The sequence below is a fragment of the Dunckerocampus dactyliophorus genome, chromosome 15 (assembly GCF_027744805.1).
Source record: "Dunckerocampus dactyliophorus isolate RoL2022-P2 chromosome 15, RoL_Ddac_1.1, whole genome shotgun sequence".
Classification (NCBI taxonomy): domain Eukaryota; kingdom Metazoa; phylum Chordata; class Actinopteri; order Syngnathiformes; family Syngnathidae; genus Dunckerocampus; species Dunckerocampus dactyliophorus.
Genome location: NC_072833.1, coordinates 8,541,485 through 8,562,775, shown reverse-complemented (window position 1 = coordinate 8,562,775; position 21,291 = coordinate 8,541,485). Strand labels below are relative to the sequence as shown.

Sequence of the window (21,291 nt, the reverse complement as noted above, 5' to 3'; positions counted from 1 at the left end):
GTTTTGGTTTTATCTTCACCTCCATACAGTCCTTGCCAACTTGGCAAAGCACCTTTCGTGATAGTGTGTACACATTCAGCCGCTTTACTGGGTCGATAACACAGCTGTAAGCGTCATAAAGTTTACTGCAGTGACGATTAGATATCGGGAGACTCAGCAGTCATAATTACACTGGAAGTTTTGACACACGGTGTTGTTTATTAACTCTTAAGAAGCTTGAAAATCGAGAAGCGGGCCGCACTTTGGACACCGCTGCCCCTCACATTTGACCCTAATGAGAAAAAGTGACAGCTTCTCAAAAACAGTTGTAAAAAATAGAATATATTTATGTCTTACTTTGAACCAGTCAGGATGTTAGCACTACTTTAGCCTGAAATCTATCATGTATCAATTACGTATTATAGTGTGGGGTTTTTAACCCTTTGGAGACCAGTATGTTTACATGACTCCACGGTTTTTATTGAAGAAAACATCTAAGCAAATGTATAAAACACATGCGCTCTTTTTTTTACATATTAATATTTTTTGTACACATACAGGGTGTTCATCAGTTGATCAAAAGTGTAAGACCATAGCTCAAAAAACCCACATCTCCTCCTAAAATAGAATAAAATGTTCAAAAAAAGGACTCAGTAACCTCCAAAAAAATGCTTGATGCCAGAGTTTCCAGGAGGCTGGTGGGAATGTTGCTCCAGGTGGTGAAGATGGCTTCACGGAGGGCATCCACTGTCTGGAACTGATGTCCATTTTTAAGTAAACGTCCCTTACCATCCATCCCCAAATGTTCTCAATTGGATTTAGATCAGGGGAACACGCAGGATGGTTTAAAACAGTGATGTTATTCCTGGACAACCCGATCATGACCACACAGACGAGGGCCTTCAGTCATGAGGGATGCCCACTCCAACATCCCCACATAGCCATCTGCCTTTTGACGCCCCTGCGCAACCTGAAGCTCCATTGTTCCAATGAGGGAAAAAGCACCTCAGATCATGAGGGCGTCCCCTCCGTGTCAGGTGGGATCTCCTTGTCATGCCAGTAATGTTGGAAGCCATCAGGACTGTCAAAAGACAAAACTTTCTTCCACCTTTCAATGTCCCATGTTTGGGGATCTCGTGCAAATTCCAAACAGGCAATTTTGTGGTGTTGAAGGAGACGACGCCTTTGAAGACGTTTTTTCATCTTAAAACCTTTCTCTCGCACATGCCTTCTGGTGTTTATTGGACTTCACTCGGCATCAGTAAGAACTTTCATTTGGGCTGAGGGCAGCCAACCGGATCTTCCGGCTGGGGCCGGTGAATTTATTTGGGGTTCTACCACTTAACTTTTTTGCCTTTGCCATCAAGAGATCATGACAGTGTGAATACCTGACAGAAATGGCACTGAATCCACATTTCTGCCAAGATTTTGGCTTTATTTTAAAGGCTGTGGTCTGAAACTTTTGATCAGTTGATGAACAATTGCACTTTAATGCTTGTTTGCAATAAATTGCTTACTCGATTTTTTTTTTGTCTCACTCCCATTTCTTCTTCTTGCATTTTGAAGCTCTACTTAGAACCCCCGTGAGATCCAACAGTGCAAAATGTAAATTCTTGCAATTTTTCAACTGGTTTTAAAATTTTGATCAGGAGTGTAATTCCAATTCCAGAACGGGTTCCTGAACACCTCATGCGGACCAATCCAAGAGGATTCCGAGTTTGAAAACAACATGGAAGACCTGGACCAGCCCACAGATTTCAAGGACCTGCCTGCGCGGATCGACTGGAACGCCGAGCTTCCCGCCAACATCACAGTTCCCAAAGTGGATCTCCGCAGTCTGGTCCTGGACTTTGCTGCTGTCTCCTTCCTGGACGTCTCTGCTCTGAAGGGACTTAAAGCAGTGAGATAACAACACAGAGACTCATCGTTCTCATAGGTTTATTTCTATCAATTCATTGTGTCATTTGTGGCAGGCACTGAAAGAACTGATTCGGGTTGAAGTGGACGTCTACATTGTTGCTTGTGATCGTAAGTGTCAAATTCGGAATTTACCTTTTTTATGAGGGCAGCACAATTTCAAGCATGTCTCATTTAAAACCCGCTAATTGGACAGCATATCAGGAAATACTCTTTAAGCTGACACTACAAAGAATGACCATTTCAGTGAAGTTTGTACACAATAACAATCAAATTGATGTGAAATTTTTTTTTCTCCAGTATTTTTAGTGTTTATTTTTATCAGGTCGTTAATGTATTTATAAAAATACTGTATTCTGTCATGTAGTGATCAAAATATTTTAAAAAAAGAGAATACCAGGCATATATTTGAGCCAGTGTGTTGGAGCAAGCAACAACTGGAAAGGGACCAAGAAAAGCGTAGCTCTCTTTGATCAAATGCTGATTTATTGACAAGTGTATTGCACAACACAGCAACACAACCAATGTTGTAATAGCGGTAAGGAGCAAACTGCTCGGTCAGCATTAAAGCCGGTGATGAGTTCAATGTAACCAACAATGTGGCAAGTGTAACGCGCACGAGTTTCACACCAACAGCTGAGGAGCGATACCGGCATTTTAAAGCGCATGCAGAGGTAAAGCATTCATGGTACTTTAAAAGCAACTTCTGCCGTCTTGTTGAGATATTTTTAAAAAATACATCTGGAGGTTCCCTCCAGCCACACCTACTGCCGCCAATGTTTTTTCACCCGATAATTAAAGACCCTATTTTCTTTCACACCTGGCAACTTTAGGGGACTCAGCAATTAATTGAGGGGTTCATTAGAGCATTTACTGTAATATAAATTGTAACAAACAACAATAATACACAGATCCCAATGTAAACTTCATATCATAGTAGTAATTGAGTATCATGACAATAATAATTATTGATTTTTAAAAAGCATATTCTAAGATTTATGACATTCAGAAATGTTATTTCTTCACAAAAATGCGCCAGTTTGGTACACTTAGTTCGGTTTTGTGCAGTTGTCATGTGTTTGCCTGCTTTTTAGCTTACATCCTGGAGAAACTGCACAACTGCAGCTTCTTTGATGAAGAAGTTGAGCCGCGAATGTTCTTCCTGACACTGCATGACGCCATGCTGCACATCCTGGACAAACATCCGCAGTGTATGGAGAAGAAATCCAACTTTGACAAGGTAGAGGAGTGTCACGTGATGTTAGGCCTTTTCGCTAAGGAACCCACACTGTGTATTTATACAATTCACCAAACAATACTGCATATAGAATGCATAAAATCCAGCGTACAATAGTACATCTATAATATATACAATTCACTTTTTTGTTCTGCAGATTGTGACAACAGTCACAATTCATAATCCTGGTGGAAGTCTAAGGAGCAGAGACAGAAATGTATGTATGACATTATATCAGTTTGTTTTTTGTTAGTTTTTGTCTTACACAAAGTACCGCCTCAAAAATATTTGGCCTTTGCAAGTGCCTGTGCCACTGTTTTTGCAAAAAAATAAAAAATAAAATAAAGAAATTGTGACATAAGAGAGGGAGTTAAACATGAATATATCAGCAAAGGAAATGTTCATTTTCATTCAATTTTAGCAAATAATTTCAGTAAATAACAATCATTTATATTATAACAAATAAATAAATTGTAAAATATTCATAAATTAAAGGAGCATTTCATTTTGATAAAACGTCAGTGTATTATAATAGTAATAATAATAACGACAGATATTAGGGGTGTAACGATTCGTTTTAATTCGCATTCGATTCGATTTGTATCACCAATCATGGCTGCCGATGAGATTCAAGGAGGATATTGGTTCATTTAGAACAATACGATCCAAAACGATTCAGTTACTTTAAATTGCTTCAGGAACTTTTCAGACTAAAATTCAACCAGTCTGACTGTGAAATAAATACCTTAATGCTGGACAGTGCATGTGAACTTTCCTAGATTCCCGTTGGTTTTTTTGGAAGGGAGTCAGGTATGAATTCATGATGGATAGAAACAAACCAGTGAACAACAATTAATGGCAAAGGCATTCACATTTTATTTGAATGAATGAAATTACGTTAACAATGAATGAATTAACTGGTTGATTTAAATCAAGTCTGGGATTAATTCTATCTGATAAAACTTTAATTTGATACCGCGTTCAGTTCTCTACCCCAAGCTTTAACTTTGAGTCAACACAAAGGCTGTGATGGACCCACGCACCTTGGCAAGTACTACAAAATGTACACTAACTTAGGCTGTGACATTTGTTTGAAAAGTCAACACAGTAGCCATTTCAATTTCATGTAGGCCTCACTACGCCACACTACAAATTGCATGTACACAGTCATTCCGGGGCAAAATTAACATATTTCGCACCATCAGATTTGAACGAAATTTCATCTGCAGGTATATACTAAAGTGAATTTATATCCTACATACCTTTTATCTTATCCTGAAGCTCCGATCCATGAGTTTGAAAGGCTTAAAGTTGGACTTAACTTTCGATGTGACTCGATGTGGTCCAACACTATATACAGTACATAAGTATAAATCCAGTATAACGCGTGGTGATGACGTCACAGGCAGCCTGAATCGAGTGTAGGGCGTCTAGAGTCACTCTCTACAGGACAAAAACTCACAAACGTGTGCTCTTTGGAGAGGATGTGTCGATGTGTCCCACCAACCACACTATAACCCCTGGCGACCACAACAGTCGCCTTTACATGACGTCATCCGTGCGCCTCTACAGACGTAAATAATCAATTTACACAAACACAAAATGCGTTTGTAAGTCAAACTTTTTATGATTAAGGGATTTTTTTTAAAAATCCAAACCTTCAAGGCCCTGTGTGAAAAAGTGATTTTTTTCTCCCTTAATGATATAAAGTTTTATTTAAAAACTGCATTTTGTGTTCAGTTGCGTTGTCATGGACTCATATTTGAATTTGTTCGATCATCTGAAACATTTGAGTGTGACAAACATGCATAAAAATTCGGAATCAGGAAGGGGGCAAACACTTTTCCACACCAGTGTATACCATAATGACTAAATAGTAAAATATAAATACATTAAAAATAATAAACGTGAATATTTCAGCAATGGAAAATTTCATTTTGACTACATCTCAGCGAATAATAATATAAATATTTATGTGTAAAATGTTGTAATTTTATTTAATGTGTGTACGTCTCGAATGTCATTTCATTTTTATGAAAATAACAACATTCCTGGGTACCACCAAATGTTAGTTCTAGCTAAAATGATCAGCTGTTGTATGTTTATTTCCACATATAAACTTGTAACATTGACTTTATATTTTAAAAAATGCACGTTTGTGTTTAAAGGTACATTACACCTGACAACCACGAAGCAAAACAATTATTCCTTACTGCGTCTTTAGCTGAGGGGGGAAAAACCACAGAGAATTAAGCATATTTTACATATTACACTTCACAAATGACACAAAACCTCTTTTGTCCACAGGTACCGGATTCAGAAACCAAACTGTAACGCCTGAATGATTGCTTGCTTTGTAAAAATCTCAAAAGACCAAAGGACAACAGCGGTAAATGTCTGTCAGATCAATAATGCACTTATGTGAAGACAATCAGTATGTAAACATTCTAAATGTATGCAAGCGGTAGTGGGGGGTTTTCATACTGTACATAGACAATTTGTGGGCATGTTGCAATGTATTTTATATGCTTTATAGTTATATACTGTATATTTTCAGGATAATGATATTAAATTAAGTTTTTGGAACACTTGCTGTGTGATCATCTCTATCTGTGCATGTCAGTGTGTGAATGAAGACGCCACAATCTGTGAACAGGAATGACGTGAAGGAGACAAGCCCAAAACATGACAACAATGCACCATAAATACATCTGCTGGTGTCAATGATTAAACGAGCATGGAAATAGAGATGAGAAGGATGTTAAGATGACAGATTAGATGCACAGACACTTACTGTACGGCACAGCTCAAACCACACAAGGCTTCTCATATCCTGCAGAGCTTTTTTTGCATTTATTTCACGAAGATGACTTGTAGGAAACAGTATGTGGTTGCCAGACCCGCATATTGTGAGGACAGCTTTGCAGAAGAACACGAGAAATTCTCCCGCTTGCACAAAACCATGCTGGACCACGTCAAAGACTACCTGACGTAAGAAACTTCTTCCTTTGCATTGGGACTTGGGCACTGGGAACGACGAGATGTTTGTGTTTGCTACAGCTGCGACAAAAAGAGGATGAAGAACGTGGCGCTATCCCTTCTTCCCGTTGTTGGCTGGATGAGAACGTATCGAATCAGAGAGTGGATGCTTGGGGATGTGGTGTCGGGGGTCAGCACGGGCTTGGTGGCCATCATGCAAGGTGAGAAGTTAGAATTAATTTAGGCACATTTAAGGAGAATTAAAAAAAGCAGGAATGGTGGTAAATGCCCAATGTATGTGCGTGTATAAAAAAAATTGCACCAAATCGTGCCAGCAGTGAAGATGAAGATATTTTTGCTGTGGACTGAAAACATTTGAGTTTGACATCATGACTGATTGAAGCTATTAGTTTCTCTTTGGCAGCATAAAATAATTTATGGTTACAGTGGGGCAGGAGTTTACTACATTATGTAAAAGTCTTATAGAATCCATCCAAAGAGTGGCCAGGGGCCATTTTCGGGCCGCAGCGCGTTTCTTATTGGCCCTCGGGATACTGTAAAAATAAATGAATTCATTATTAACTCAGTCAATACCAAGGACGTATTCATATGTTTTCATAAACCCCAATGCCCAATCCCAAAGACGTATGTATACGTCTTTTTTTACGTGAGAGGCACAAGGTATGTGATGACACAATTGCACACTAAAAGATGTCACTTTTACAGCAGTTTTTAGCCATAAAAGAAGTGCATTTGATAAGAGCTCGGCATGGTTCCTTTGCATGTAAAAACACACTCGACAGCAAGGAGGAAGTGGAAGAGCATGGAGGAGTGTAGCGTGCCGAAGGTTACGCATTGTAGGGAAATTTTAAGGCATGTGCACACACAGTTTAGTTCCAAATGTGAAAATTGTAAATAGTTCATGGTGTTTTATTTGTAAATAAATTGTTATTTTGATGTAAAACAGTGGTCACCAACCTTTTTGAGACCAAGAATATCTGCCGAGAAAATTGTATATATATAGTATATGTCTGTATATACAGTATATATACACTATATATACAGCATTTGAGGTAGCAAAGGCAGACTTTGAGCCCTATTAACGTGCAATAATTACCGTTGTGTGCGCAAGCACATCACTGCAGCGCTCTGTCACTCCTTCCGCTTACCTATGTTCTACTGCTGATTACTAAAGAACGGAATAAGGTAGAAACAAACTTTTTTTTTACTGATGAAAGATGCAAGACTAATCTTTCTTTTGGTAGGTTCCATGTTTATATGGCCATAGAAGACAATATTCTGTGTGCCTTGAAAAATCAGGTCAAAATGGTCTACAATGGCCGCTACTGAAGGGGTTGTCGTTTGAAAAATGTCTGGGATTGAATGAGTTAACGAGATATTTTATTAGAGGTGTGGACTCGAGTCACAATTTTGATGATTTTGGACTGGACTTGACAATGTCATCAAAAGACTTGGACTTCGACATCAATGACTCGGGTCTCGACTCGGACTTTAGTCTGATGACATGTAAATACTTGAGATTTTCAATGAATGTGTCGAGTAAAATGGTCCCTGTTGAAAGTATTCAGTTCATGTGGTCGTTATTATGTAATTCCCAGCAAGAGAACATACAGTACAGGATTTCCCTTTGAATCTGCCTCATTGAATGCGTTTATTAACGTCCAGTCAGGTTTAAGAACAAACAACGAATGTGTGGATTACATTTCTGTGCACTTACTAAATCCAAAATATTGTGTCAGGACTTTTTTTTGTGACTAAATCTTGTCACACTGGTCGTATTTGAAAATAAAACGGTTCAAAATGCACTTGACTCAACCTGTCTTGTCTTGACTTGAGACTTGGCTTGGACTTCTTCCACCTCCGGACAACACTAGTAGTATTCAACTGATATAGAGCATGGCTGTGGTCTCATGCAGGACTGGCCTTCTCTCTGCTGGCCTCGCTGCCTCCGAGCTACGGACTTTATACGGCTTTCTTCCCAGCGCTTGCCTACTTCTTCCTCGGCACGTCCAGGCACATATCTGTCGGTAAGTTGTGCACCCAAACTACCATGGTTTATTTCAAACAAGTTTAAAATGCCATTGAATCATTTAAAAAGCCATGGAATATATCAATCCAGCATGAAATAAATCATTTTGAAAACTGTTTCGGTGTAATTGTTGAACATTTGTATTTCTGACAATTTGAAAACTTGCTGCATATATTTTTGTAAACATTTATTTTTTTTTACTTTGATAATGATTTGTAGTGCATGAGAAAATGTAAAGAAAAACATAGCTGTCTTTGACTACATGATAATTTATTTAAAAAATATATGTATTAATAAGTATATTGCACAACACAGCAGTAACAGAACCAATGTTGTAATTGTGGTAAGGACCAAACTGCTCAGCTAGCATTAATGCCGGTGATGAGTTCATTGTACAATACAGAAAGCGAAACACAACAAAGTAGATCGATACTTTATTCATCTCCAAGAGAAATTCACATTTCCAGCAGCTCTGCAAAAACATCAATAAATGTAATCACGTAAAAATAAAACAAACAAGGCAAGACAGGAGAGATACAAAACTAGAATAAGAATAAATAAATAGGAAACAAATGCATAATAAGGTACTAAGTCCAGTCTTGTTTGTGTTTTTTATCTCTCCCCCTCTGTTGTGCTGAAAATGTGCTGAATCGGGACAGTGATAGTAATCTGCCACTGCTCCTCTGTCAGGAGATGATGCTGTGCTTTGGATGATGCTGGTTGTCCATGATGGAAAGGCGCCTCCCCAGTGTCCTTAGCTCTGCCACAGACGTCAGGCTGTCCGATGACAGAACCTGAATTCCAAAACCCCCTTGAAAGCGACTATTCGCGGTTCAGGATTTGCAGCCCCCGCATATTCGCAAGTTTCTTTTCTTTGCATTAAATGTAAAATAATTGCTTTTTTTTTCTGCAACTTAAATAGAAAGTGGTTTGATGGCGCTATCTGCAAGGGGGAAAAAAAAGTGTGCAGCAGCTATGAATCCAGCAGAGGGCGCAGTCTCACAAGTCAATTGACTCAACATTGTCCGGCAGAAAGATACTTTGACAATTTGTTGATGCGGATCAAAACCTTCCCATAAACCTCTCATCTTAAGTCCTTAAGTGTGTCAAAGTTTCACATTTTAATATAAAATAGATTCTAGAAATGAGCATTACCTTCCTGCTCCTCTATCGTTGTCCCTGTAGGCTCATTTCCTGTTCTCAGTTTGATGGTGGGCGCTGTGGTGACCCGCCTGGTCCCAGAAAATGCACCCCCAGCCAACATCACAGACTTCGAAGGGCTTACACAGGACCACCAGAGGGTCCTGGTGGCCTCCTCTGTGACCTTCCTCATGGGGATTTTCCAGGTAGACGCATTACCAGTGTTGCATTTTTTGTTTTTTAACTTGGCATTGACTCGCCAGGCTAATATTTCCTTTCCTGTCACTCACGCAGCTCGCCATGGGCGTTCTCCGGGTGGGCTTTGTTGTTGTCTACCTGTCTGACACGTTGGTGTCTGGATTCACCACAGCAGCTGCTGTTCACATTCTGGTCTCTCAGCTCAAGTTTGTGTTGGGCTTGAACGTCCCGGGCATCAGCGGTCCTCTTTCTATCATATACGTAAGTCCACTTCAAGTCAACGTATTGATCACGTATTGTTCCAAAATTAAATAAATATAAATATAAATATTAATAATAGAGCAGTAAAACGTGGAATTACATTTATTAAACTGCCTATTAATTAGTTCAATTTTTAATTGTACATTTTTTAAACTAGATCATTTCATGATCAATTTATATACTACATGGCTTTAAAAAAAAATAGATTTAATACATTTTCAAATTATTCCATCATATTTTAGTGTATTTCATTACTCTTTTATTATTTTATCGGCATTTTTTTTTTATTTAATGGAATTTAAAATTAATATACAGTAGTATTTTTTTGGGTTTCAATGGCGTTTTAATTTTAGTTCATGATGCTGCCGTGCCCTGAGAAGTGTGTTGGAATGCAACATGCACCTCAGCATCATGAAATAAAATGCATTTGGATAATTTACATGTCATGAAATCGGTTTTAAAAAATGGAATCTGTAAACTGAGTAGAAATTATAATGTCAATAAATATTTTCAGGCATCATTAAGATGCCAAACACAAATTGTCATCAAATAACTCAAAAGGCCACAGTTTGATGTAATTAAATCATTTCATACATCGCTTGAAATTGAAGCGCCAAATAATTTCAAAATGCCATAAAATAATGTAACTCATAAAATTATATCATTTGATAATTTGAGATGTCGGTAAAAAAAAAATATATACATGTCATTGAATAATTAAAAATACCATTAAAGAAAGTAAACTAAATTAAACTGACTAAATTATAATATCAAAACTATATTAAAAATATAAAAATATCATGAAATAATTATTATTTAGTTATTAAATAATTTCAAATGCCATGGAATAACTGAATAAACGATACGATTAAAATAATTTCAGATATCATTAAATATATAGAAATGTCCTGAAATAATTTAAAAAGCCATGAAAGAAGTACAAATGTAACTGAATACGTTTCATCATTGAAACAATTTGAAAAAATCCATAAAAATGAATGTCATTAAATAATAAACAAAGGCCATATCATACATATTCAATCATGAAATCATAAAATAGTTTTAACATAATAATTTAAGATTTGTATTATTGGAAACGTGAATTAAATATCTAACTTATTTTTGATAATGATTTGGGGTGCATGATAAAGTGGAACGGAAAGCGTAACTGTCTTTGAACACAAGATCATATACATCATAATAATAGTAATAGTAATATATATCACAAGTATTTTGCCAACAACAGAACCAATGTTGTAACAGCGTTAAGGGGCAAACTGCTCAGTCGGCCAGTATTAATACCACTGATGAGTTCAAAGCACAAGGCTGCTGCAATAGAGCAAGAGGTTGCCTACAGCCACAGCTGCTAATGTCAATGTTATGTTATTTTTAAAAATCTTAATCAGAAAATTTGCTCTTGTAGCCTACAGTTAATTAAAAAGTGGCTGAAATTGGAGCATTTATGGCATGTCCACCGTGAAAGCAATTTTGACTTTCATGACCTTGCTTGTCTTGTAGACTTTGGAGAAAATCTTTGGTCAGATGGCCTCCTCCAATGTGTGCGACGTGGTGATGTCTAGCGTCATCATGGTGGTGGTGTTCATCGTGAAGGAGCTCAGTGAGCGATACAAAGCCAAGCTGCCCGTGCCTATCCCAGTAGAGGTCATCACGGTGCGTTACAGGACGTAGAAGAAAGCATCCCCAGCGAATGACAGTGGTCGCTTGAAGTGTCATTTTCTATGTACACAGACAGTTGTAGCGTGCTCGGTGTCCTACGGATTCAACTTTGAGAAGACATACGAGGTTGAGGTTGTGGGCCAGATGATTAGCGGGTATGTTTCAGTTACATACGTACATCTACATAGGAAGTGCATACGTCTATATGGAACGAATGCTCAGGTATTTTGCTTGTAGGTCCTTATGAACCGGATGATTTTGTCATTTCAAGGATCTTCGACAGGTGCTTTTGCAGTCGTACCTTACAAAACAGTAGTCAAGGGTCTTTAATATGACAAAATGATCCCCTGCTTCTCAGGTACCATCTGAGTGCACACTGGGTTGGATCATGCCGCCTGCCAGTTTCTGTCAGCATGTTGGCAATAATAGAATGCTGCAAAAATATTCATTCTACACCGAGACTTACTGCAGCCTGTATCATATCTTCAATGTAAGCGTGACATCATTGTTCTTGGTAATCAGACAATAAAATACACAGAAACGTCACACAGGAGGCAGTTGCAGTGCCACTGCATCCTGAAGGGGTCTCTTGGTGGACGTACTGTCTCTGGACACAAACAGTTGGGACTGGCGTTACATTTTTTGTAACCAAACAGTTGGGATAGACATTACCTAGTCTGTAACCAAACACCCGGGAAGGACGTTACCTTCTCTGTAACCAAACAGTTGGGACGGATGTTACCTTCTCTGTAGTCAAACACTCATGGTGGACGTACTGTCTCTGGACACAAACAGTCGGGACTGACATTCCTTTTTTGTAACCAAACATTTGGGATGGACATTACCTAGTCTGTAACCAAACACCCGGGAAGGAAGTTACCTTCTCTGTAACCAAACAGTTGGGATGGACATTACCTACTGTGTAACCAAACACCCGGGAAGGAAGTTACCTTCTCTGTAACCAAACACTCATGGTGGAAGTACTGTCTCTGGACACAAACAGTCGGGACTGACATTTCTTTTTTGTAACCAAACAGTTGGGACGGATGTTACCTTTGCTGTACCCAAAGAGTTGGGATGAACATTGCCTTCTCTGTAGCCAAACACTCGGGGTGGACGCACTGTCTCTGGACACAAACAGTCGGGACTGAAGTTACTTTTTTTTGTACCCAAACAGTTGGGACGGATGTTACCTTCTCTGTACCCAAACAGTTGGGACGGATGTTAACTTCTCTGTACCCAAACAGTTGGGACGGTTGTTACCGTCTCTGTACCCAAACAGTTGGGACGGATGTTACCTTCTCTGTACAGCCTAGATCACAACCGGACGTAAAATGTTTTGGTCGTGCAATTTTTGGCGTTCCCCAAATTGCTAATGTTTTTTTTGTTTGCGGAGACCATAGTTGTGATGGCCATCAAAGCACAAGATCTCGACACGCAGACAGGTCGTACGAAATATCTGAACACACGTTGCCCGCACTAATTACGTATGCGGGGTGCACGACACACATAGAAGTCCGCAAGTGCGACGCACGAAAGACACACGTTGGCTGTACGGACGACGCACAAAGACATACGAAGCGCCCGTAGAGTTTGTTTGACATGACAGGGAACCTCTGCGGCCGGTCTACAGATCGAAAATGAGGACGTCACCTGCACGCCCTTTGTGTGTTTCTTGTGATCTTTTTGCACCTGGAGCGGCGGTAGGAGCCTGTACAACCAGTACAACACTCAGGATTAACGTCACCTTCTCTGGAGCCAAACAGTTGGGTTGGATGTCACCTTCAACAAAGGTTTAAGGTGTGGCAGGGCCTTGCATTGATGTTATATACCAATAAGCGTGAAAGTCCACTACTTTGCTTTAAACCTTCAGTATTTTGTTTCTTACAGAATAAAATGTGTACACACAATTTACTATCATTTCACTACCTTCAGATATGAGTCTCCAATCGCCCCAAGTGTGGAAGTCTTCCAGGAGAGTGCGATGGAGGCCTTTCCTATTGCCATAGTGGGCTTTGCTGTGGCCTTTTCTGTGGCCAAAGTCTACTCCATCAAACACGACTACACTATCGATGGCAACCAGGTCAGTTACATAATATGGGATCAAAAACGGGCCGGGTTTTGTGTAGCATTCGCATTTTAGGCTAATTTAAGGAACAGAGATGACAATTCTAAAATGTTTTAAAAATGAATATCCTCTGGCAAATTTATGGCAACACATCCAAAATGTTTCATGGACATTGAACGGTGTCGAAATGAACTTTTTCCACATGGGTCTGTCTTGTAGGAGCTCATTGCATTTGGGGTTAGCAACATATTTGGTGCAAGCTTCCGCTCATTCGCTGCCAGCACTGCCCTATCCAGGACAGCCGTGCAGGAGAGCTCTGGGGGCAAAACACAGGTCCGACAACCAGCGCCACTTCTAACATTTTAGTATACAGTGTTCCCTTGCTACATCGTGGGTCACCTTTTGCGGATTTGTGGATTGTTTACAGTGGAATGTTGCTTCTTTTTTTTTTTAACAGCATTGTAGTGTATTAGATCGATCTGTCGGTGCTCTGTTGTATATGTCTGTTATTGTATTTACTACTGCTACTAGTAGAGGGTGTTAAATACTCATGTGAGAGTTGAAGACGTGTGCAGCAGCCACTTCGTCTAAGTATGTGTTTACGTGCCTCTGCGAGCATATTAGGAACCCACAATAGACAACAGCCGGCTAAATGTAGAGCCACAACATTTCTTATTGGCTAAGGGCGAACCAGCCCATTGTGTTCTGCATCCTGATTGGCTGTAGACCATTGTCACTCAGTCTCCTTCTTGCCATTTCCTGTTGTGGTCAATAGTCTCTAGCAAACTAGCTAACTGTGTGAGTTGCTTAGCTAACCACCAATAAACTATACAAGAAGAAGCAGCTAACCGGCTAAATGAATCTTCAGTTCAAGGAGTAGGAGTAGGACGAGGAGGAGGACGATGGCAGGAGCAATATGTTTTCACAAGGATACAAAAACGCTACAGCCGAATGGCGCCAGGACGAGGCACAGTCAGATGAGTGAAATACGTGTGAGTCACTTAGTAATTTCTTGTGTCCAACCTAGTAGATTGATCATTACAATTCCAACGAAATTTGAACTTTGAGAGTGTTTAAACGAGAGAGAAATGTGTGCCTGTCTGAGAAAAGTGTATAAAGTGTATGGTGAGGGGTTTTACAGCCTTAAGACATATATAAACAAAGTTAGCTACTTTGCAGATTTCACTCTTTGCGGGCTATTTTGGGAACCTATCCCCCGCGATAAACGAGGGAACACTGTATTGTAAATAAACTACGAAGTCATTCTCTCATAAATGTAGATTGCAGGGCTCATATCAGCCATGATGGCGATGATTGTTACCGTGGCGCTTGGATTCCTGCTGGAGCCGCTTCCCAAGGTTTGACTCATTTACATTCACACGCATCATTTCTGTGTTATTTTGCACATTTATTTCACCATCGGAGCACAATAAAGCAGCCACAAAGTTATTTTCTTTCATTCCGCCTATATTTTACCAACATTTTTGAAGGGGGTCGTAGTGGGACCTGCAACTGGCAAAAATGCCAGTCAGAGATCTTCTATATGACAGTGGCACTCTACTGTTTTTCAGGGCCTATTGCATAAACATTAGTCAAAGATCCTCTATATGACAGGAGCGCTCTGCGGTTTTTAAAGCCCAGCTTCAAAAATGCTAGTCAAAGATCCCCGATATGACCAAAGTGTGCCGCTGTTTTAAAGACCTTTTGCCAAAATGATAGTCAAAGATCGTCTATGCAACAGGAGCGCTCTGCTAGTCAAGGATTCCCTGTATGACAGAAGCCCTCTGCTGTTTTCAAGGACCTACTGCAAAAATGCTCGTCAAAGATCCTCGAGTTAATACAACAGGAGTGCTCTGCTTGTCAAAGATCCTCCAGATGACAGAAATGCACTGCTGTTTTAAAGGACCTACTGCAAAAATGCTAGTCAAAGATCCTCTAGTCTATATGACAGGAGGGCTCTGTTGTCATTTTTTGAACTGTTGGGAAAAGCAAGGCACTAGAGAAGAAGGGAATATGAACAGCTGCAATTTGTTGAAGTGTTTCGATCATTTGATTGTAGTCTGTCCTCGGTGCTTTGGTCATCGTCAACCTGAAGGGCATGCTGATGCAGCTCCGAGAAATCTCACACCTGTGGAGGCGGGACAAATTTGAATGTGTGAGTGTCTGCCACATTTATTCTCTTCTTCTTTTCAATCCTTCAAGTGAACCTCATGTGCTTGTCCACAGGTAGTGTGGGTGGGCACGTGTCTGAGTGCCATCTTGTTGGGACTGGATCTTGGTCTGGCAGTTGGCTTGGGGGTGGAGCTTCTCACGGTGGTCTTCCGAACTCAATTGTAATATCATTTTCCACAAGTCTCGCTCTGAGTTTTACGAATTGTCCGTGCCGATTCGGTTTAACGTCCTAAAGTAACAGCGAATGGCGCATTGCGCCACTGCGCTTTTACACAGTCGGACGCCGAGCGTAGAGTGGGTGGTTCCATTGCGCGAAACTGGACGGCCATTGGATAAATGCTGGGCTTTATCCCACCCATCGGACGCTCAGTGTCTCTGGGGGTTTATGGGGCTGCCCCAGACGCTTGGCTTCTGTATGCTGATTGGATGATCTGTCTGAGGTGGGGTCCCTTTTTGAATGACAGGGAAATGAGCGAATCGGCAATCTTGAAGTATAAACCTCCACCGGAGCATTTTCCACGTTTTTCATTCCGTTGTCCTGAACTGATGCGGAGACTTTACCGATCCCTATCGACTTTGTCTTTGTTGAAAACGACTAGCGTTGTGTTTGGCGATTCTCTTCTGTCACTCTGCGGTTTCTTTCCGCAGCTGCTGAGCTTGTCCTCTCCCCCCGTCACGATCACTCACACTCACAGCCGGTCGGTCACGCAGTAGCGTCACGCAGCAGCTCCAGCTGCTAGCAAGCTGCACATCATGGCAGATACTAGAATTTACATATAAATAAACACATTTATGATGTAGGCCGGAAAAGATGACCTCCCCCTCCTTGAATGACGAGCAGCCGCCGCTGGTACACTTATTCTTGTTGAAGTGCACTGACGGAAGTATTCTATTTGACACAGCCTTAGTCTGGCTCGTCACAGAGGACCAATTTGCCTACTAGCGGCACTAGCTCCTAGGATCACTCAGGCACGCAAACCCCTCCCCGCCATTGAGGTGGTGGTTCACCGATTGTCCGAAACTTAATAGCATAGGCAACACAGTCGGGTTGCATGTTTTGCCGAATTGTCATCCTGTCAAAAAGTGAGTCAAATTGTTTGATATGATGCGTAAGTGTCAAATGTCTCTCCAGTCCACGCTGTTCTGTCTTGGCCAACATCCCAGGAACTGACCTCTACAAGGATCGCAAGGATTACCTGCATGTACGTGTCATTAATTATTGAACTCTTTGGGAACGTAGCATCATTTCTCCTTGTATGTTTGTCTCCCTGCAGATACTTGAACCCAAGGGAGTGAAAATCTTCAGGATACCCTCTCCCATCTTCTTTGCCAATATCGAGTTTTTCCGGGACAAGCTTCTCGAGGCTGTATATATAATCACGGCAGATTTTATTCCTTCACGGTCACCGATCAACCCTTTCTTTTGCTCCAGGTTGGATTTAACCCTCTGAGGATTCTGAGAAAGCGGAACAAGGCTCTGAAAAAAATGAAGAACCTGTTTGAGAAGCAGGGAGATACAATGATGGAGGTATGAGACAAATACAGGAGGCAGCTTCACTTATTCCTTAGAGTCCTTTTTTGTTCTTCCGATCTTAGGAGAACATGGATATGTTTTCAAAGGACCCCAAAGGCTTTCCATTCCATGTGGACTGGAACGCCGAACTTCCTGCCAACATCAGTGTTCCGAAAGTGGGACTCCACAGCCTGATCCTGGATTTTTCCGCGGTCTCCTTCCTGGACATCTCAGCTCTCAAGGGGCTCAAAATGGTAACCGGTTCCAAAAACTACATACACCCCTTCCATTTCAACAAGCACCCTCTCGAGGGATTAAAAGACTAGCGAAGCCAAACCTGAATACATCGAGGAAAAGGCTTCTTGAGACGTCATCTGTACTTCTGTGTAGAAGGTGTCGGACGTTTCGCTCCTCATCCGAAGAGCTTCGTCAGCAAACTGCTGACGAAGCTCTTCGGATGAGGAGCGAAACGTCCGACACCTTCTACACAGAAGTACAGATGACGTCTCAAGAAGCCTTTTCCTCGATGGACAACTCCTGTACGACTGAGAGCCTACACAGAAACCTGAATACAGTGGAACCCGTTTAAGTCAGACTGGCTGACTCACGTCGACATAACCGAAATCAAGAGCGAAAGCAACCATTGCTTGCACATTTCCTTATGATGTTGTCCTCCATAGACATAAGAAGACTGGCCAATAATAAAGTATTGGTTGTTGACATGGTTTTCCTCCATTTTTGCATATTTTTATTTCGATGATTCTGTTTTCATGATATTTTATGCACTATATTTTAAGCTGGCTGGCCCACTAGGTAATATTGGCAAATGCTTGCATTATTGTACAATGTTCACTCGTTTAACGCGGGAGATAGGTTCCCAAAATAGCCCGCAATAAGTGAAATCCACAAAGTAGCCAAGTATATTGTTTTACAATTATTAGATATGTTTTAAGGCTGTAAAACCCCTCGCCATATACTTCATACACTTTTCTCAGACAGGCAGTAACATTTTCTCACGTTTCTTTCGTTTAAACACTCTCAAAGTTCAATTTTCGTTTGCATTTTAATAAGGTTGAACACAAGAAATGATCGACTCACGTATTTCGCTCCTGTGACCGTGCCTCTTCGTCCTGGCGCCGTTCAGCTGTAATGTTTCTGCATCCTTGGTAAAAACATATTGCTCCTGTCGTCGTATTTTCCTCACACAGTTAGCTTCTTCTGTTTCGTAGCAAGCAGCTCACACGGTTCGCTAGTTTTGCTAGTCATGACCACAACATGAGACGGCAGGAAGGAGGTTGACTGACAATGGTCGACAGCCAATCAGGACGCAGAAGACAATGGGCGGTGCAGACAGGAGAGAGAGACTAGAGAGACACCGCTGCCTGTGCTGTAAAAAAAATAAATTGCACCAAAAAAATCAGTGAAACAGTGAGTCCGCGAAAGGTGAAGCACGATGGCGCGAGGGAACATTATTATACATTCTAACTAATGTATTAAAGCGGTACGCTATATTCGATGTTGCTTATGTAATTACAGTAAAAGCACTGAGATGATTCACTTGTTAGGTAATACTGTAATAATCCCCTGTAGGATTTTAAGCACTTTATCTAGCTCAGCAAATAAGACATTTTTCTCATAGTCACACTTGTTAGACAAAAAAATAAATATTTAAAATCCTTTTTTGGGGGAGGGAGGTAAATAAACATGGCAATGTAACTGGCAACTTAAACTGACAGATAACTAACAGATTTCAAAAGCAGGCCTAAAAGTGGCCTAAATTCCACACATTTTGGAAAAATGGAAATTAAAATAAATGTAAAAAAACTTTTGTCTGTGCAGTACAAGGATGCGGAGGACCCCAATGACTGGGTTTGCATTGGGCCCCCAAATGACTAAATACGCCCCTCCTTAAGCGGACACTTTTTAATTATAAGAACACCACCACGGTTGACCGGGACTCGACTTGACTTAAGCAGGTTCCACTGATCACATGTGTGGTGATGCACGCCCTATACTGTTTCATATGAATTTAAAAGCAAGCTGAATATAAAGATATCAATGCGGCTTTTCTCCACAGGCACTCAAAGAGTTTATACGTGTTGACGTGGATGTCTACATTGCGTCATGTGATGGTGAGATTTGTCTGCGGCCCTCACGCACACTCAATACAGATTTGTTTGGAAGGAACAAAGTACATTCTGAATGCGTTCACAGCGTGCATTCTGGACAAACTCAAGAGCTGCACGTTCTTTGACGATGACGTTCACACTTCCATGTTCTACCCGACCATCCATGACGCCATGCTGCATGTGTTCAACAAACACAACACTGAAACAAGAACAAAGTGGGTGGTAAGTAAAAAACAAAACAAAACAAAACAAAACAAAGATACTACCCTCCTGTGAGGAAATATAATTATAATTTAAATAATTTACGTCAGAATATGATGGACGCACCTGTCATCAGGAAATGAAAAGAACACTCACAAGTTTAAATGTATGTTTTCAGGTAACAGATACCAAGCTGTAGAGGAACAACATTGGTTCAAAAGGACGACCGGTCACTAAAAGGCCATGCTGGAAGAGGGTGTGTGTGTGTGTGTGTGTGTGTGTGAATAATCTTAACGTGCAAAATGTTGAAAGTTGTTTCACATGCTACCTCAGCTCATTTTATAAGTATGTTTTGATAATCAAGTGATTGTATGCGCAGTGGTGGTGCCAGCAACGCGCACTGTGGTTTGTACAGATAAATATATACAGTATTATCAGGTTCTCAATAGTACTGTATTTCAATTCGGGGGGTGTAAAAAATAAAAAATAAAAAAAAAAGACAGAAAATAATTCAAAATTGTCAGACCGGTTGAAAAATGTCAAGAATTGACATTTTTCACTGTTGCAGCTTATGGAGGTTCTAAGTAGAGCTTCAAAATGCAGACAAAAAAATGGCTTGAGTAAGCAATTACACTGAAATAGGCTGTTCATAGCTGATCAAAACTTTTCAAGACTAAAAGCTAAAAATTAAAATAAAAATAGAAATATCGAGGAAAAGGCTTCTTGAGACGTCATCTGTACTTCTGTGTAGAAGGTGTCGGACGTTTCGCTCCTCATCCGAAGAGCTTCGTCAGCAAACTAATAAGTGCTGGTAGCTTAGGCCTTAAATACAGTAAGAGTGGGCGGAATTGGTGTGCCAACACCCTCCTCCTATTGGTTCGTTACACGAGTGTAACGAACACTAGTGTAACGTTGTTGGTGTGCCAACACCCTCCTCCTATTGGTTCGTTACACTCGTGTAACGAACACTAGTGTAACGAACCAATAGGAGGAGGGTGTTGGCACACCAATTCCGCCCACTCTTACTGTATTTAAGGCCTAAGCTACCAGCACTTATTAGTTTGCTGATGAAGCTCTTCGGATGAGGAGCGAAACGTCCGACACCTTCTACACAGAAGTACAGATGACGTCTCAAGAAGCCTTTTCCTCGATGGACAACTCCTGTACGACTGAGAGCCTACACAGACAAAAATAGAAATAACATTTTCAAAAAAAAAAGGACTCAGTAATGAGCAGCTGCACCATTCTTGTTAATCACCTCAAAAATTGGTTTGGGCAAGCTTGATGCCAGTTTTTCCACGATGCTGGTGGGAATGTTGCTGATGAAGATGGCGTCACGGAGGGCATCCGCTATCTGGACCTGATGTCCATTTTTGCATACTTCCTTTGCCATCAATCCCCAAAAGTTCTCAATTGGCTTTAGATTAAGGGAACACGCAGGATGGTCCAAAAGAGTGACGTTATTCCCCTGGAAGAAGTCCTTTGTCAGGCGCAAATTGTGAACTGCAGCTTTGTCCTGTTGAAAAAGCCAGTCATGACCACACAGACGAGGGCCTTCAGTCAGGAGGGATACCCCTTGCTACATCTCCACATAGCCAAATGTTGTTTGACGCCCCTGCACAACCTGAGATGCCATTGTTCCATTGAAGGGAAAAGCACCCCAGATCATGATGGTGCCCCCTCCACTGTGCCGTGTGGAAAACATCTCTGGTGGGGTCTCCTTGTCATGCCAGTAATGTTATAAGCCATCAGGACCACTAAGGTTACATT

The 21,291-nt window shown here is 40.7% G+C and overlaps 2 protein-coding genes across 6 annotated transcripts in view; both read left to right on the top strand.

Moving 5' to 3' along the window:
- The window catches only part of LOC129168346 (chloride anion exchanger-like), a 29,337-nt gene extending 23,627 nt beyond the window's left edge, over positions 1-5,710 (top strand). For all 5 annotated transcript variants that reach the window (XM_054753513.1, XM_054753510.1, XM_054753512.1 and 2 more), the window contains 5 exons: positions 1,649-1,879; positions 1,953-2,007; positions 2,991-3,136; positions 3,291-3,350; positions 5,441-5,710. In XM_054753513.1, coding sequence (XP_054609488.1) covers positions 1,649-1,879; positions 1,953-2,007; positions 2,991-3,136; positions 3,291-3,350; positions 5,441-5,467 — 519 coding nt within the window. In that variant the 3' untranslated portion in view covers positions 5,468-5,710. The remainder of the gene's footprint in view (positions 1-1,648; positions 1,880-1,952; positions 2,008-2,990; positions 3,137-3,290; positions 3,351-5,440) is intronic.
- Positions 5,711-5,999: 289 nt separating this feature from the next.
- LOC129194967 (chloride anion exchanger-like) lies at positions 6,000-19,692 on the top strand. The gene is made up of 18 exons (XM_054800593.1): positions 6,000-6,124; positions 6,194-6,333; positions 8,050-8,160; positions 9,348-9,508; positions 9,597-9,761; positions 11,280-11,432; positions 11,511-11,593; positions 13,374-13,521; positions 13,726-13,839; positions 14,787-14,864; positions 15,566-15,661; positions 15,733-15,839; positions 16,811-16,880; positions 16,953-17,045; positions 17,111-17,206; positions 17,275-17,445; positions 19,269-19,323; positions 19,406-19,692. Exons 1-18 carry the CDS (start codon positions 6,000-6,002, stop codon positions 19,594-19,596), a joined length of 2,157 nt encoding a protein of 718 aa, XP_054656568.1. The 3' UTR covers positions 19,597-19,692.
- The last annotated feature ends 1,599 nt before the right edge of the window (positions 19,693-21,291 follow it).

Excerpts from the sequence above, each read along its gene's own strand:
- LOC129194967 (XM_054800593.1), top strand. The coding sequence starts at position 6,000 with ATGACTTGTAGGAAACAGTATGTGGTTGCCAGACCCGCATATTGTGAG. Across the intron at positions 16,881-16,952 it reads ATCGCAAGGATTACCTGCAT|ATACTTGAACCCAAGGGAGT; the intron begins GTACGTGTCATT and ends GTCTCCCTGCAG. Across the intron at positions 19,324-19,405 it reads CTACATTGCGTCATGTGATG|CGTGCATTCTGGACAAACTC; the intron begins GTGAGATTTGTC and ends ATGCGTTCACAG.